Source organism: Scyliorhinus canicula, chromosome 8, assembly GCF_902713615.1.
Source record: "Scyliorhinus canicula chromosome 8, sScyCan1.1, whole genome shotgun sequence".
In the NCBI taxonomy this organism is placed as follows: Eukaryota; Metazoa; Chordata; class Chondrichthyes; order Carcharhiniformes; family Scyliorhinidae; genus Scyliorhinus; species Scyliorhinus canicula.
The window spans coordinates 116,135,294-116,153,732 of NC_052153.1; the positions used below are offsets into that span (position 1 = coordinate 116,135,294).

The 18,439-nt window shown below is 46.4% G+C and overlaps 1 protein-coding gene across 1 annotated transcript in view; it reads right to left on the reverse strand.

Moving 5' to 3' along the window:
* slc25a46 (solute carrier family 25 member 46) overlaps positions 1 to 18,439 on the reverse strand; it is a 56,901-nt gene that overhangs the window by 19,218 nt on the left and 19,244 nt on the right. The window contains exons 2-3 of the mRNA XM_038805122.1: positions 14,080 to 14,122; positions 13,263 to 13,320 (exon numbers count right to left, since the gene is read on the reverse strand). Coding sequence (XP_038661050.1) covers positions 13,263 to 13,320; positions 14,080 to 14,122 — 101 coding nt within the window. The remainder of the gene's footprint in view (positions 1 to 13,262; positions 13,321 to 14,079; positions 14,123 to 18,439) is intronic.

Sequence of the window (18,439 nt, forward strand, 5' to 3'; positions counted from 1 at the left end):
CGCGTCAGCCCTGGCGCACACATTGTGCGGCCTCCTGTGCATGCCTGGCCCCCTGGTCTGCCCATTCTTGCTATCCATTGCATCCTCCTTGCCAGACGAGGCCTGGCGTTCATCCTCCTCCTCCTCCAGCACATCGCCCTCTGCTGTGTAATGTTGTGGAGGATGCAGCAGGCCACCACGATGTGGGACTCTCCTAGCACGATACTGGAGGGCCGCTCCAGAGCGGTCCAGGCACCTGAACCGCATCTTCAGGATGCCAATTCACTTCTCGATCATGCCCCTGGTTGCATGGGAATTGTTGTAGCGGGTCTAGGCATCATTCTGTGGCCTCTGGATAGGCGTCATCACCCACCACCGCAGAGGTTAACCCACGTCACCCAGGAGCCAACCCCTCAGCTAGGGTTGCGCGAAGAGGTCAGGAACCGTTGTGTGTGCCAGGATGAAGGCGTTGTGCACACTGCCCGGATATCGGGCGCAGATGTATATGGCGTGCATCTCATGGTCACACCAGCTGCATATTTATCGTGTGGAATCCCTTTCAGTTTGTGAAGATCAGCCTGTCATGGGCCGGTGCTGTTAGGGCGACATGCAGCCCATTGATCATCCTCTGGGCCCGGGGTATCTCAGCGAATCCCGCTGTCCGGTAATCCTGGTGGGTTCGGTCCACATGGAATTTGATGTATTGTACCGACCGGTCATATAGAGTCTCTGTGACGGTACAGATGCATCTGTGCATCGAGGTCTATGAGATTACGGAAAGGTCCCCACTTGGAATTGTATAAAACACTGGTGGTGCTACAACTGGAGCATTGTGTGCGGCTCTATTCATCACATTACAGGGAGGACGGAATTGCTCTGGACAGCACAGAGGAGGTTTACAAGAATGTTGCCGGAGCTAGGAAAGTTTAGCTAAGAGGCGAGAATGGATAGTTTGGGGTTATTTTCCTTGGAACAAAGAAGGCTGAGGGGGTGACTAGATTGAGGTGTACAAAATTGTGAGGACAAGAGATACAGCGGACAGGATAAAATTGCTTCCCTTGGCAGAGAATTCCAGAACCAGGGCAATAAGAATCAAGTTAAGTGGCAGAAGGTGTAGAGAGGACATGAAGGAGGACTTCTTTTTACACCGGGGTAGTGGGTATCTGGAATTCTCTGCCTGAGTTGGTAGTAGAGGTAGAGCCCCTAAACTCTTTTTTGAACAATACCTGGATCTGCACCTTAACTGCTGTAAGTTACAGGGCTATGGAGCAGGTGCAGGAAGGTGAGATTAGAAAGAGCACCTGAAGGGCAGCATAGTGGCCTAGTGGTTAGCACAGCTGCCTCACGGCGCTGAGGTCCCAGGTTCGATCCCGGCTCTGGTTCACTGTCCGTGTGGAGTTTGCACATTCTCCCCGTGTCTGCGTGGGTTTCGCCCCCACAACCCAAAATGTGCAGAGTAGGTGGATTGGCCACGCTAAATTGCCCCTTAATTGGAAAAAATAATTGGGTAATCTAAATTAAAAAAAAAAAAAGAGCACCTGGGTGTCCTCGGGCTGGCATGGGCAAGATGGGCGAATGGCCTCCTTCTGTGCTGTAACTTTTCTATGGTTCTATTAAAATAAACTGGTGAGGTGGGGAGACACATAAGTGGATGATATTTGTTGCACAGAAAGAGAAGTAACAAATTTTGATGAAAGATTAATGAGTGGCACTAACTAAATGGCACAATTTTAAAGTGTGTGTAGGAGTTGTATGGATAGAGCGGTTGACAGCCATGGTTCAGCTGGTAATACTCATGCCCGGAGTCACAAGGTTGTGAGTTTGTTGTCACTCCAGGATTTGGGCACAAACATCAATACTCCATGACAGTAGTGAGGGATTGCTACACTGTCAGATGACAGTGACCTGGGTGACCTGTTAAACCATCTGCCCCTCTCCAGTAAACAAAATACATTCCATGGTACAATTTTCAAGAAGATGACTTCATTAAAAAAAAAATCAGTTAGTTAGTTTTCAAATTGTTGACCGAGGCATGGCTAATACATTTCCCTCAATCAACATCAGAAAAACAGATAACCTCGTGATTATCATGCAGTTGTGCTCAAATTGGCTGCTGTTTGCCTGCATGACTGCACTTTAGTGACAACACTTCAAAAGAACTTAAAGTGCTTTGGGACACCGTGACGTTGTGAAAGACACCCTACAAATGCAAATAAAACCAAAACGCTGGATAAACTCAGCATGCCTGATGTCTGACAGAATCTGTGAAGAGACAGAGTTAATGTTGCAAATCCAACAAGACTCTCCTTCAACTGCAGTCTTTTTCTCTTTGAAGCTGGAAAGACACATTGAAAAGGGAAGACACATTGAAAAGTTAGTTAAATAAACATAAGGGGCTGGATTCACCCAAAATGGGGCTATGTCCCCACACCGGCGTAAAAACGCTGGAATTGCACTCCCCAGTTTCCTGCAAAAAATGAAAGTCCATTCACTTACCTTCTGGGGCTAGCAGGGACCTGGGGAGCTTCACACAGCTTTGGCTGCGGATATGGGCCCCCACACTTCCGGCTCAGTCCACGCACGGTGGCGGCCTCCAGAGGCCGTGCCAAACGCCATGGCGGACTCAGTCCATGGACAATACCAACAAACTAGCCCCCCTCCCCCCATAATCGGCTGCGCGCCCGATCGCTGCCCCCCCCCATGCTCGATCCCCCCACCTCCCCACCAGGGCGGAAGTGGACGACCAGCCATATTACATTAGTTCCACGCCATCGGAAACTCGGCAGGTCGGGAGTGGAGTTTCGCTGGGCGGGCCTATGTCAATGGCCCCCCCAGCAGCGAGGCGTAATTTGTGGACGAGCGAATATTCGGGGTCCGGAAAATTGCTGGAGCAGCGCCAGGCCCGATTCCATCGGGATTTTTGATTCTCCACCCCCGCACCAAACGCTATTTTGGCACGGGGCTGCGGAGAATCCAGCCCAAGATCATCAGCTTTATTTATTTATTTTATAAATTTAGAATACCCAAATCAATTTTTCCAATTAAGGGGCAATTTTGTGTGGCGAATCCACCTAACCTGCGCATCTTTTTTTGTGTTGTGGGGGCGAAACCCACGCAAACACGGGAAGAATGTTCAAACTCCATACGGACAGTGACCCAGAGCCAGGATCAAAACTGGGACCTCGGTGCTGTGAAGCCACAGTGCTAACCACAGCACCACCGTCCTGCCCTTCATTAGCTTTATTAACAGGGGGATATAGACAGGTTAAGTGAGTCGGCGTAAAATCACACGTAAAATGCAAGCTCAGCAGACAACAGGAAGGCAAATTGAATGTTGGCCTTTGTATCAAAGAGAATGGAGTATAAAAATAGAGAAGTCTTCCTGGAACTCTACAAGGCACTAATCAGACCATATCTGGAATAATGTGAACAGTTTTGATCCCCTTATCTTAGGAAAGATATACTGGTATTGGAGGCAGTCCAGGGAAGGTTCACTAGGTTGATCCCAGGTATGGAGGGATTTTCTTATGAGAGGTTAAGTAGGTTAGGCCTGTACATATTGGACTTTAGAAGAACGAGGTGACTTTATTTAGATTCTGGATCCTCAAGGGGATTGACAGTAGACGCTGATTGTTTCCCTTGGTGGAAGAGTGTCGGACCAGAGGACATACTCTCAGAGCAAGGGGTCGCCCATTTAAGACAGAGATGAGGAGGAATTTCTTATCTGTGGGTAGTGAATCTGTGGAATTCTTTATTGTTGAGAGCTGTAGACGCTGGGTTGTTAAGTATGTTCAAGGCTGAGACAGATTTTTTTTTGAAAAATAGTTTATTGGAGGCATTTTCAAATATATGCATAACAAAGAAGATAAAACAAAAAACAACCGGGCAATAGCAAATAGCCACAACATCCTTACATACCCCTAAAAAATCTCCCCACCCCCCACTCTACCTGCTGCCACTCCAGCAACTGCCGCCCTTTTTTTTAGCTTTTAACCTAGACACCCAGTCCAAACAGAAAAAGAAACCCCCACCCCACCCACAACTCAATACCCCTTAAAGAAGTCGATGAACAGCTTCCACCTTGAGGAGAACCCCTCCACTGCATCTCTGATGGCAAACTTGATTTTCTCTAAATGCAGAAATTCTTCCACATCGCTCACCCATACACCTGCACTCGATGGCTCTGGGTTCCGCCAACATAACAAAATAATTTTCCTGGATATCAGGGAGATAAAGGCCAACACATCGACCTCTCTCCCTATCTGCACTCCCGGATCATCTAACACTCCAAATATTGCCACCTCCGGGCTCGGAGCTACTGTTACCCCAAATACTTTGACATTATATCTGCAAATCCTGTCTAAACCCCCCCCAAACCTCGGGCACACCCAAAACATGTGGACAGGGTTCGCTGGCCTCCTCACACGTCGCCAACACTTATCCTCTATCCCTAGAAAGAACCAACTCACCCTGGACACCGCATGTGGGCCCTATTTACCACTTGGAACTGGATGAGACTTAGTCTTGCGCACAACGAGGATGGAATAACCCTCTGCAAAGTCTCACTCCAGCCCAAAGCCCCACCCAGCTCTTCCGCCTAACCTCCTCCACAGGGGCTCTATCCCTCTTCAACAACTCCCCATATATAGGGGCACAGGGCTAAAGAGCTGGCCTTCAAAGCAGACCAAGGCAGGCCAGCAGCACGGTTCAATTCCCGTACCAGCCTCCCTGAACAGGCGCTGGAATGTGGCAACTAGGGGCTTTTCACAGTAACTTTATTTGAAGCCTACTTGTGACAATAAGCGATTTTCATTTTCATATATGTCCAAGACCTTGCCCTCACCTATTTCCGCCTCAGACAGGAGTTTTTCTGCGACGAGTGTGGCAGTACTGGAAACAAAGCCATCTCCCTCCTCATAAAGTCCTTAAATTGCAGATATCTGAACCAATTCCCCTTCGGCAACTTGTATGTCCCCTCCAGCTGCTCCTCCTAGTCTGCAACAAACAAATCCCCAAAATATTTTATCCCCACCTGCCGCCATCCTCGGAACCTCGCATCCAAGTCCGCCGGGCAAACCAAGATTGTCACAAATCGGCATCCACATGGACATATCTTCCATTCTAAAATGTTGCCGACATTGGTTCCACAATTTCAATTCTGATACTATCACCGGGCTCGTGGAGTATCTGGCCGGTGAGAATGGAAAGGTGCCAGTAATAGTGCCCTCAAACTGGTTCCTTTACACGAGGCCGACTCCATCCACCCCCACACCAACCGCTCCTCCAATGCCCATTTCCTAACCATTGCAATATGTGCTGCCTGATAATAGTTTTGCAAGTTCGGCAATGCTATACCACCATCCATTCCCCCTGGTGCTGATCCCTCTCCAAGAATACCCTCCAAGCCCGCGGAGCCTTATCCGCCCACATAAATCTCCAAGTCATCCCATTAACCTTCCTAAAAAAAAAATTTGGGCACAAAGAACGAGAGGTTCTGAAACACAAACAAAAACTTCAGCAACACCGGCATCTTAACTGTGTCAGGAAGGCCCGGCCAACCACACCCACATGTTCTGGGCATGCGACAGACTGGTCAGGTCCTGACCAGCTTTCTTCGAGGCAATGTCCAAGATTACTGGGATGAGGCTGGAGCCGTGCCCAAGAGTAGCAATCTTCGCGGAATCGGATCAGCCAGAACTACTCATGGGGAAGAGGGCCGACGCGTTTGCCTTTGCTTCTCTAATCGTCCACCAGAGAATCCTGTTTAGCTGGCAATCAGCTGCAGAGTGGCTGGCAGACCAACCAAAATTTCCCCACCTGGAAAAGATCAAGTGCACCATCCAAGGGTTGGGGATGGCCTCCACAAAGCATCAAGGCCATTTACCAACTTGTTCCAGGACCTGTTCTAAGCCAACAGCCAATAGAGCCGGAGGGGGCGGGTGAAAATGTCAAAACGTGGTTCAGGGGTGGGGCACCAACCACATGTACATAGCAGATGACTGCCCATTGTACAGTGAAGGGCGCAGGAAGGGACCCTGAAACAACGAATGAAGGCGGGGTGGGGGGTGAGATCAGCACAGAGGAAAATAACATGTACATTGTAACCAGCACAGTTATCGTTATCGAATGGTTAGTGTATCAAGTCAAAAACTTAAATAAAAACATTTAAAAAAAATCTTTACTATGTGGACCCCACCAGCCAATCCCACCTCAAAATCTGCCTTCATTCGTTCCACAAACCGTGCCATAAGACATAGGAGCAGAACTAGGCCACTCGGCCCATCGAATCTGCTCCGCCATTCAATCATGGCTGATATTTTCTCATCTCCATTCTCCTGCCTTCTCCCCATAACCCCTGATCCCCTTATTCAATTTATGAAGCTGGGCCCAATACCGCGTAATTTGTACCCCGAGATAACGAAAACTCGGCCCTACCAGCCGAAGCGGCAGCCTCCCCTAACTCCTCCCCTGTCCCTGGGCATTAATTAGGGGTATCTCGCTTTTTCCCCATGTCGAGCTTATACCCCAAAAAGTGGCTAAACTCCCCCAAAATCTCCATGATCCTGTCGAAGCTCCCAACCAGGTCAGAAAAATACTGCAGGATATCATACTCCACCCTCCCATCCCCCTGCTCAATACTCCTCCACCCCCTTGAGACCCTAATCGCCATTGCCAGCGGCTCAATCGCTAGGATAAAGAGCAGCGGGGAGGGTGGACATCCCTGCCTCATCCCCTGATGCAACCTAAAATACTCCAAGCTGACCTTGTTAGTCCAAACACTCGCCGTAGGCATCTTATACAACAGCCAAACCAAGTCTACAAACCCCTTCTGGCCCTCCGCCAGGAGCACCATCTCGCCCTCCAAGAGGCCAGCTGGTCCTCATGATCCACCACTGACTCCTCCGCCTTCTGGTGCACCAATTTCTGTGCCTCCAGTCTTTGCTCCATTCACTTAATTGCCACCTTAACCAGGTCCTCACAGGCCTCTTGCTTCTGCTGTTGGAACGTGGCACACAGAAACTCCATCAATTGCTCAGTAGACTACTGGGCAGGCAACAATGCCCTATGTGACAATAAGCGATTATTATTATTATAGCTCTCCGTCATCTTTCCCTCTGTCGCACTTCGAAAGTCCTCCCTGCCAGGCTGCTGCCCCTTGATCATTGCACTCCTCATTTGATAACAATAAACGGGCCCTACCAGAAGAGAATTTCTATCTCTCACTGTTCATGTACTTTGCACCAGCAAACACTGCCTATAATCAGGTGAAAAGGACCAAATAGAGGGCAGCACGGTGGCACAGTGGTTAGAACTGCTACCTCATAGCACTGAGGTCCCAGGTTCGATCCCGGCCTGGGTCACTGTCCGTGTGGAGTTTGAACATTCTTCCCGTGTCTGCGTGGGTCTCAGCCCCACAACCCAAAGATATGCAGACAGGTGGATTGGTCATGCTAAATTGCCCCTTAAGTGGAAAAAAAAAAGAATTGAGTATTCTAAATTTATTTTTAAAATCCCAAAAGGATCAAATAGTTCCACCTCGAGGATGTACGACCACTCACTCCATGGCCGCCACCGGAAGTCCCTGAGATAGACAGATTTTTAATCAGTAAGGGATTATGGAGATAGTGGAACTGAGGATCATATCAGATCAGTCATGATCTCATTGAATGCCAGGGCTGAATGTTCTACTCCTCTGCTCCTATGTCTTATGGTCAAGAGTGTACAAAAGCAAGGAACCTTTATAGAACACTACTTAATCCTCAGCTAGAATATTGGGCAGCATTTTTGTTTTGGGGATGGGACCCCAATAATGGTACCCTTTTCAGATCCCAACCTCCAATCATGCTGGTGCCTGAGGCCCAACATGACTTTTAAACAGCTGACCAATCAGTGGCCATGATGCATGCTTGCTGAGGATGGAATAAGGATACCCATGGCTGAAGAGCCAATAGGAGACCTGTGGCCCAGAGTGTTTGGCAGTCCCACCATCAGAGTTGGGAGCTGCCGATGTGACCCCCAGGTACGGTCATCCAACAGACACAGCCATGGGAATTGGGGGGAATAAAAAGTTCTTTGCAGCACTGGTTTCCCCAAGTCTGCTGTGGATAGGCCGCCACGATGTATTACTCAGGAATCGCATTTCCCCCTTCCCCCCGACCCTCTCAACTAAAAATTACAGTCAGCATTTCACCAATGCCCTTAACCCTTAACATCCCCTGTAGGGGTTTTATTTTTCACCAAAATCCATGGTTTTTAAAATGGCTGAAAGTGGGAACATTTAAAATGGTCTGAAGGTGGGAACATGCCAGCAAACTAGCTCTTCAAGGTCAATTTTCCAGACCTGCGAGTTGCCTCCAACACTGATCAAAAAGTCTGTCCATTGTGTTCAACTTTGAACCTCACACTTCAGAAAAGGTGTCCAGGCCTTGGAGAGGATGCAGTGGAGACTTATTAGAATCTAACCAAAGGTGATTGGCAAATAAAAGCAGAAATATGAGAATTTAAAAAGAAATTACAGCAAGTTGTTGAGATCTAGAATGCATTTCCTGAAAAGATGGGAGTGGCAGATACAATAGTAGCATTCAGAAGAGAATTGGATATATATTTGATATGAAAACATTTACAATGCTCTTGGAAAAAAGCAAGAGCGGAATTAATGCAATAGCTGAAACAAAGAGCCAGCACAGGCATGATGGCCAAATGGCCTCCATTTGTGCTGCATCATTCAACAATATTATAAATTCACTGCCTTTATAATACACAATCTCACGACTAACCACCATGTCGACTTTAGCCTGCTTTTTGGTTTGCCCCAGGTCTCAATATTAAAAGAGCCTCAAAGTAATTTCAAGATTTAAGAATTGACGATATTTACAAGTAAAAAATTAGAAGCAAAATAAATCAATAGAGAGTCTAAAAGAAGTTAAAATAACATGAAAAAGCAGTTGGAGAATCATTTTGATTTTGTAACAACAAATTACACTATTTGCTGCTTTTAACGGGAGACCCGAGGGTTTCATTGCTCCCCAGACCTAGAATACCTAACCGTGAAGTGTTGCCCCTTCTACCTCCCACATGAATTCACCTCTGTACTCATCACATCAGTCTACATCCCACCCCAGATGGAGTGAAGAAAGCACTTGAAAAACTACATTCCACCATCAACAACCAAGAAACAAATCACCCCGAAGCCCTGACAATCGCGGCTGGAGACTTCAACCAGGCCAAGGTCCTCAGGAAGGTCCCACCCAAACTCCATCAACATATCTCCTGCTCCACCAGAGAGAGGTGCAAACACCCTGGACCACTGCTACACGAGCATCAAAGGAGCCTACTGCTCCATTCCCCGACCACACTTTGGCAAATCCGACCACAAGTTGGTACTCCTACTTCCTGCTTACAAACAGCAACTCAAACGTGCTGAGCCAGTCAAGAAAACTGTGCAGTGCTGGTCCGAGGAATCTGAGGACATCCTCCACAATTGCTTGGAGACTGTGAACTGGTCCATATTCAAGGCCGTGGCAGCTAACCTGGACAAGTGCGCAACCACTGTCACAGACTTCATCAGTGCGTCGAGGACGGTGTACCAAAGACGACAATACGGGTATTCCCCAATCGGAAACCCTGGCTCAACCAAAGGGTTCACTCCCTGCTACAGTTCCGGATGGGGACGTTCAAGTCTGACGACCCTGACCTATATATGAAATCCAGGTACGACGCAGGGAAAGCCATCAGGGATGCAAAAAGACAATGCCACATTAAACTGGAGTCCCAGGCCAACGACACTAACCCACAATGCAAGGTCAGGCGGAATATCTGGGGCTGGAGCATCCCTACCCGATGATCTGAACAAGTTCTATGCCCGCTTTGAGCAGTCAGCCAATGTATCAGTGCCACCCACCCCAACAGCCCTGGACACACCCATACCCACTATTACAGCCTCAGGAGGTAAGAGCTGCCTTCTTGAAAGTGAATCCGCAGAGAGCGACGGGCCCTGCGAAGTCCCTGGGTGAGCACTCAGGGCCTGCACAGACCAGCTGGCGAGTTTATTCGCAGATATCTTCAACACCTCACTCCCCCACCTCCTTCAAGAAGACCACCATAATACCAGTACCAAAGAAGAACAAGGTAGCCAGCCTCAACGACTACCAACCGGTGGCCCTGATGTCTGTTATCATGAAATGCTTCGAGCGGCTAGTTATGAGACGGATCACTGCCAGCCTCCCAGACGGTCTCGATCCACTGCAGTTTGCCTATCACTGCAACCGGTCCACAGCAGACGCCATCTCCCTGGCTCTACAATCAACACTCGAACACCTCGACCACAAGGACACCTATGTAAGACTGATGTTCATCGACTACAGCTCCGTCGTCAACACCTATATCCAGACAAGACTGATAACCGAACTCCACAATCTCGGACTTGACCCCTCCCTGTGCAGCTGGATCGACTTCCTCACCAACAGACCACAATCTGTCAGGATAGGCAACAGTACCTCCTCCACAATAGTCCACAACACCGGAGCCCCGCAAGGATGCGTGCTCAGTCCTCTACTGTACTCCCTACACACACATGATTGTGTGGCAAGATTTAACTCCAACTCAATCTATAAGCTTGCGGATGATACGACGAATCAGCCTACAGGAGGGAGATAAATCACCTGGTTGCATGGTATACCGAAAACAACCTCTCTCTAAATGTTGGAAAGACCAAGGAACTGATCATCGACTTCAGGAAGCGTAGCACGACACACACCCTAGTTTGCATCAATGACTCCGAAGTGGAGATGGTCGATAGCTTTAAGTTCCTGGGGGTCACCATCACCAACAGTCTGTCCTGGTTCAATCATGTTGATGCAACAGTCAAGAAAGCCCAACAACGTCCCTTCTTCCTCCGGAAGCTAAAGAAATTTGGCACGTCTGCACAACTCTCACAAACTTCTACAGATGTCATAGAGAGCATCCTATCCGGTTGCATCACAGCGTGGTATGGCAACTGCTCAGTCCAAGATCGCAAGAAACTGCAGTGTGGTGAACTCAGCCCAACACATCACACAAGCTTGGAACCCCCACATTGATTCTGTATACACCTCTCGCTGCCTCAGGAAGGCAGACATCATTGTCAGAGACCCCTCCCACCCAGGCATTGCCTTCTTCCAGACCCTTCCAACAGGCAGACGGTGCAGATGTCTGAAGACCCGCACATCCAGACATAGGAACAGCTTCTTCCCCACAGCTACAAGACTCCCTGGCCCTTCGGACTGATCTGTTCCCTGTAAGAACACTATTCACGACGCCCTATGCTGCTCTTGTTCATGGAATTTGCTTTGTTTGGCCCCTTGTTCCGCTCTGTAACCAATCACCGTTTGTCAATGTACCATTTGTCAATGGTCTCTGTTGATTATTCTTTTGTCTACTGTATACGTACTGTGTACGTTCCCTCGGCCGCAGAAAAATACTTTTCACTGTACTTTGGTACACGCGACAATAAATCAAATCAAATGTAACAAGATGGCCGAAGGCACTTCACAGGTTTTCATTGTGCAAATCACTTTGGGGCATTTTGATAGGTGTTAGAAAAAATCATTTCCAAATTTCTTGCTCTGCTGATGTCAAAGTGCAGAAACATTTCATGCAACAAACAGCCACTAATACTTTGCCAAAGTGACCTTTCTTTAATTGAGAATCTAGATAACAGGTCTTTGCTAATCATAACAGGCATCCTGAAGAATGAATCATTTGGCAGCAATCAGACGTGGGAAGCATTGGTTTTATTACACTTCCCGAGAGTGGGAAGGCTGTGAGATAGGCTGCAGTACACCTATTGTTAACTCGGTTACGGTCATCTAATTTGGCATGAACTGGGAATCAAACTTAGAAATTCCTGATCTTGAGGATTCAGAGCCATACCCAGGTGGTGTCCCTTAGCTTTTAAGCATTGCAGAGGTCAGAGTATGTACAGATCCCTCCAAATGATATCGTCAAATACATCAGAAAACTGATCGTATACTTTGAACAATTTTGCAATACTCTAGTGACAACATTTAGCAACTGTATAAAGAATGACTGATAGAAATCTACTTTTCTTATAGGTAATAAAAGTTTAAAGGAAGAAATGATTTAGTGACATTATACTATTAAAAATCATATTTTAGCCATGACAGCAGAAAAGGATGAGAGCATGGGAAAAGATCAGATAAGGAAGTTAGTTTGAAAACTGACCATACACTACAAGGCTATGTTGCAGAGTAAACTCATTGTTATCATTACTGGGCAAAGAAAATCCCAGTTCTAGAAAACATGGTGGGAAACAGGTGGTTTGACCACACCATATTATGGAAACATAGAAATTCTCCCATGCCACATTATTTCTTAAAACTTGATAGACAGACATATCGGTCGAATTAGATGAATAATTATTTTAACCCAATCACAGTCAGAAAGGGGACAGAACCTTAAAGATTATGATTTTCTTATGAGACCAGGAGAGAACCTTTTTTGCTCTCTCCAAAATCATCTTTAACCTAACCGTTGAAACCAATCCTTTCTTTGCAAACTGCTATTTCCTTTCGTTTCATTTTTGTGCATTTTGATCTGAAGATATTACCACAAACTGAATTGTATTTTGAATTCAACTCAGCCATCTGTATTTGAGTTGGATATATAAACTTTCTAGATTCTGTACTCACATAAAATTTGACTTGATCAGTAGACTTTAAAACTGACACAAATACAGCTATACTTTACTTCACCCAAGAAGCTCAGTCTCATGTTCTGTCGATTAATATATAGTGCGACGACACATTAATATATTAACAAAGTACAGATCTATCAATGACCCAAAACTTCTAGCTGCAGTAGGGTACTTGAAGCAGGTCCTCAAAACTCACCGCATCAAGTGCCTTGGTATAAAAACCTTTTTGTACTTTAAAATACATGTACGTTACATGAATATGGGGGGGGGGGGGGGGCAAATTCTGCTAGGGTGGAGGTCGATACCACCACTGAAGGTGTCAGCATGGCTGGGGGACATGGGGGAACTCCTGCAATTGGAGAAAATTAAGTTTGTTCTTCGAGGGTCAGAGAGGAGGGATTTTGTATGAGATGGAGGCTGTTATATCTGTGTTTAAAGATTTGTTTGTCATCATTAAGGGGGGGTGTAAAAGGGGGAAATTGATAAGCTGTTTGTACTTTAGCTGTTTTTGGATGGATGTGTAATTTGTTATGTTTGGAATAAAATATATTTTTAAAAAATGAATCCTCCACTCATCAAAATTTCATACCTGACATTGTCGCCGAAAAACAATACAGGGATGAGCCAATACATTTTCTGTGAAGAGACTTTAAATGAAAAAAGTAGAATTAGACAAAAATACTGAGCACAGAAAACATTTCAATGATGTTCTGACAGACTAGTCCAGGCAAAAGCTAAGAAATTAAACATGATCATTTATATTTAAATACTGTTCAAATTTAATCCAAATTATGTTACACAGTATTGTTATAATTTCCTTACTTGAAAATTAATCATTCCAGATGAGTACTTTAACGAAGAACAATAACTATAGACCCGAGAGCTAACATTTTTCACTGAAATGATAAAAAGTTAATTTAAATTTAATATGGCTTTATATTTTTACTTTTTCAGTTAATTCACTTTAGTTTTATGCATTTGGTAGTGCACACCTCAATATTTTAAATCTATTTCCAATCACAGACTTTTAAAAACAGTCGGCTTTCTCTTGCATACCTCTCATCAGAAGACTGACATCAAGCAGACAATATTTAAGTGCCCGATTCTTTTTCCCCAATTAAGGGGCACCTTAGAGTGGCCAATTCACCTACCCTGCACACCTTTGGGTTGTGGGGCTGAGACCCACGCAGACACGGGGAGAATGTGCAAATTCCACATGGACAGTGATCCAGGGCCGGCCGAGGCAGCAGTGCTAACCATTGCACCACCCTGCTGCCGCTAAATGTGTTTTTTTTAAAGATATAAACATCCTTAGTTAATTTAAATGAAGCACAATGTTTGGTTTATGGAGCAGTAGCCCCGAACATAAGCTCTTGTCAGTTTGAATAAAAGCATAAATACTGTACCTTGCAAGACCAACACCAAACCCTGCAAATCTATTTAACTGATCTGTAACAAAGGAAAACAGAGGAGAAGATTTTACCATAATTGACTTTTTAAACTACATACAACACAGAACCCCTCCAGCGCAGGAGGCCATTCAGCCCATTGAGTCTGCACCGATCTTCTAAAAGAGAACCCTACCAAGTCCAACTCCCCAGCTCTATCCCCACAACCTCACCTAACCTACACAGCTCAACTTAGCATGGCCAATCCATCTAACCTGCACTTCTTTGGACTGTGGGAGGAAACCGGAGCACCAGGAGGAAACCCACGCAAACACGGGGAGAAAATGCAAACTCTACACAGCCACCCAAGGCCGGTATTGAATCCGAGTCTCTGGCGCTGTGAGGCAACAGTGCTAACCACTGCGTCACCCTATTAATTACCTTCACCAATTCCTTCTCTATCCTTATCCAGTAACTAACTTTGTTCTGGAATAAAAGTCTTGAATAAGTATTTTAAAATGTGATAATACTGGTCTGAAGCCAACAATACATCTTCAAAATCGTGGAGACTTTTGCAATTGCATCAATACTGATTCAACATCAAACCATTTTAAATGTGTTGCATCCTGCTTGTGTTCGTACTCTTTTCATATGATTAAATAGTTCAGTTACTATTCAAATTTTTGACTCAAATGCACATTTTACAGCCTTGACATTCCATGCACATGAAATTCAATTAATGCAGGCAGATACTGATGGCGCTACAACAACTAGGCTCAGATCATTCCTGCATTGAAACCGCATGTGGCAAAAGCACAGATGCCGGTTTAAGTACATATACTATTAAAAAGGCAGCTCCTTGTAAGGAAAAGGAAGGTGAATTACTCTGATTCTATTATTAAAATGAACCCGATTACAGTTTTTTGCCCACAAACTAAACAACACATTTGCACATCTTGAATAAAGCAGTGAAAATTTAACAGGTTAAAAAAAACATATTGCAAATTTAAAAATATGCAATGTAGAAAATACATATTGCTCGCACTAATATTCTTCATAGAATATAGGGCACAGAAGGACTATAAGGCGCAGAAACAGGCCTTCGGCCTAAGCAGTCCATGCCAGTGTTCATGCCCCACTCAAGCCTCCACCTTTCTCATCTAAATCTACTGTCTATTCCTATTTATTATAGCCATTCATTTCCTTCTCCCTCATATGTTTGTCTAGCTTCCCCTAAAATGCAAATATGCTTCTCTTCAACCAATCTCTGTGATAGTGAGTTCCATATTCTTCCATATTCCTATCACTCTTTTAGTAGAGTTTTCTGAATTCCCTTTGGTTTTATTGGTGACTATCTTCTGTAGATGGCGTCTATTTATGCTCTTCCTCACAAGAGGAAATATTTGCTCTGTATACATTCCAGCAAAACCTTTCATGGTTTTGAAAGCCTCCAAGAGGTCACCTTTTGTTCACGAGAAAAGAGATCCAGTTTGTCAATCTTTTCTTTTTTTTTAAACAAACATTTTATTGAGGCATTTATGGTTTTATAATAACAAAAGATACAAGTACAAATGTAAACATAGTTCAGTGCGTAACACACCCCTCCATCTCCCACTGATTCTTTCCAAGCTAGACAAAAATAGCCTAACTCGCCCCCACCCCACCCCCCTTACTCCTTAACCGACCCCCTTCTTGAATCGCTGATAGTTTAGTTTTCTCCAAAGAAGTTGACAAAAGGCTGCCACCTCCAAACAAACCCCAATGTTGATCCTCTCAAGGCGAACTTAATTTTCTCAAGTCTGAGAAACCCAGCCATGTCGCTAACCCATACCCCTGAATTGGGGGGCTTTGAGTCCCTCCACAATCGTAAGATCAGTCTCCGGGCTACCAAGGAGTCAAAGGCCAAAACGCCAGCCTGTCTCGCCCCTGGACTCCCGGGTCTTCCAACACTCCAAAGATCGCCACCTCTGGACTCGGCGCCACCCTCGTTTTTAGCACCGTGGACATGACATCGGCAAATCCCTGCCAGATTCCAAGCTTCGGATATGCCCAAAACATGTGGACATGGTTTGCGGGCCCTCCTGCACATTGTCCACATCTGTCCTCTACCCCAAAAAACTTGCTCAACCGGGCCACTTTCATGTGTGCCCGGTGAACCACTTTGAATTGTGTCAGACTAAGCCTGGCACATGATGAGGACATGTTGACTCTGCACAGGGCCTCCTCCCACAGACCCGCCTCTAACTCCTTTCCCAACTCATCTTCCCATTTGCGTTTTGTCTCCCCTATCTGGATTTCCTCCCACTCCATAAGTTCTTTGTAAATTTCCGATACCTTCCCTTCCTCTGCCCACCCCCGTTCTACCTTCCCTTCCTCTCCCCCATCCCCGTTCTAGAAACTACCTTGACCTGTAATCCCTGATAGAAGCGGAAAGGCCTTTGGTATAAAAATAGGTGGGCACTGGAAAGCAAACAAAAATCTCAGGAGAACAGTCATATTTACAGTCTGTACCCTCCCTGCCAGTGACAACGGGAGCATGGGGCAGCAGGGTAGCATGGTGGTTAGCATAAATGCTTCACAGCTCCAGGGTCCCAGGTTCGATTCCCGGCTGGGTCACTGTCTGTGTGGAGTCTGCACGTCCTCCCCCTGTGTGCGTGGGTTTCCTCCGGGTGCTCCGGTTTCCTCCCACAGTCCAAAGATGTGTGGGTTAGGTGGATTGGCCATGCTAAATTGCCCGTAGTGTCCTAATAAAAAAGTAAGGTTAAGGGGGGGGTTATGGGTATAGGGTGGATACGTGGGTTTGAGTGGGGTGATCATGGCTTGGCACAACATTGAGGGCCGAAGGGCCTGTTCTGTGCTGTACTGTTCTATGTTCTATGTCCCACCTCCGGAGGTCCCCCTTCATTTGTTCCACTAATCGAAAACTGCCTTCGCACAAAATCCTTTACCTGAAGACATCGAAACCCATTCCCTCCCGGAAATTCAAACTTCACTTCCAGGTCCTCCAAACAGGGAAAGCTTCCCTCAATAAACAGATCCGCCAGCATTTCATTCCTTGCTCTCTGCCACCTCTGAAACTCCTCATCCATCCTCCACAGTACAAACCAGTGATTATCACAAATTGGAGCCCACACCGACGCTCCCTCTACTCCCATATGCTTCCGCCGCTGCCCCTAAACTCTCAGGGCCATCACTACCATTGGGTTTTGACAAAGGGTCATCTGGACTTGAAACGTTAGCTCTTTTCTCTTCCTACAGATGCTGCCAGACCTGCTGAGATTTTCCAGCATTTTCACTTTGTCTTCAGATTCCAGCATCATCAGTAATTTGCTTTTAATCACTGGGCTTGTGGAGTACCGGGCCGGTGAAAACAGAAGAGGAGCCGTTACCAATGTCCCCAAACTCGTGCCCTTACATGAGGCCACCTCCACCCGCTCCCACACCGACCCCCTTTTCTACTACCCATTTCCTAATCATGGCTATATTTGCCGCCCATTACTAGTTCCTACCAGCCCACACAAACCCTACCAGCCCACACAAACCCAGATATCACCCTATTCACCCGCTTAAAAAAGGCCTTTGGTATAAAAATGCAAGGGCACTGGAAAGCAAGCAAAAATCTCGGGAGAACCGTCATTTTTATGGTCTGTACCCTCCCCGCCAGTGACAACGGGAGGAGCATGTCCTACCTCTGGAAATCCTCCTTCATTTGTTCCACTAATCGGCCCAGATTTAATTTATGTAGCTGCTCCCATCCCCGTGTCACCTGAACTCCCAAGTAACGAAAACTCCCTCCTACCAGTTTAAACAGCAACTCCTCCAGTCTCTTCTCATGCCCCTTCGCTTGAATCACAAAAACTTCACTCTTACCCATATTCAATTTGTACCCCGAGAACCGGTCAAATTCCCCTAAGATCCGCATAATCCCCTCCATCCCCCCCCTAACGGGTCAACAATATATAGGAGTTAGCCCCTTCTAGTCCTTTGATGCTCTCAGCACCATCGCCAATGGCTCTATAGCCAAGGCAAACAACAGTGGGGAGAGGGAGACATACTTGCCTCGTCTCCCGGGGCAGTCTAAAGTCGTCCGAACTCACCCGGTTCGTCCGCACACTCGCCACCGGTGCCTGGTACAGAAACCAAACCAAGTCAATGAAGCCCTGCCCAAACCAAAACCGTCCCAGGACCTCCCACAAATAATTTCATTCCACCCGGTCGAAGGCCTTCTCCGTGTCCATCGTGACCATCACCCCCTCCTACACCCTCCTCCTCCATCCAACCCCTCCGCCACCCCAGAGGGCATCATGATCACATTCAGGAGCCTTCTAACATTGGCCGTTAGCTGCCTGCATTTGACAAACCCAGTCTGATCTTCCCC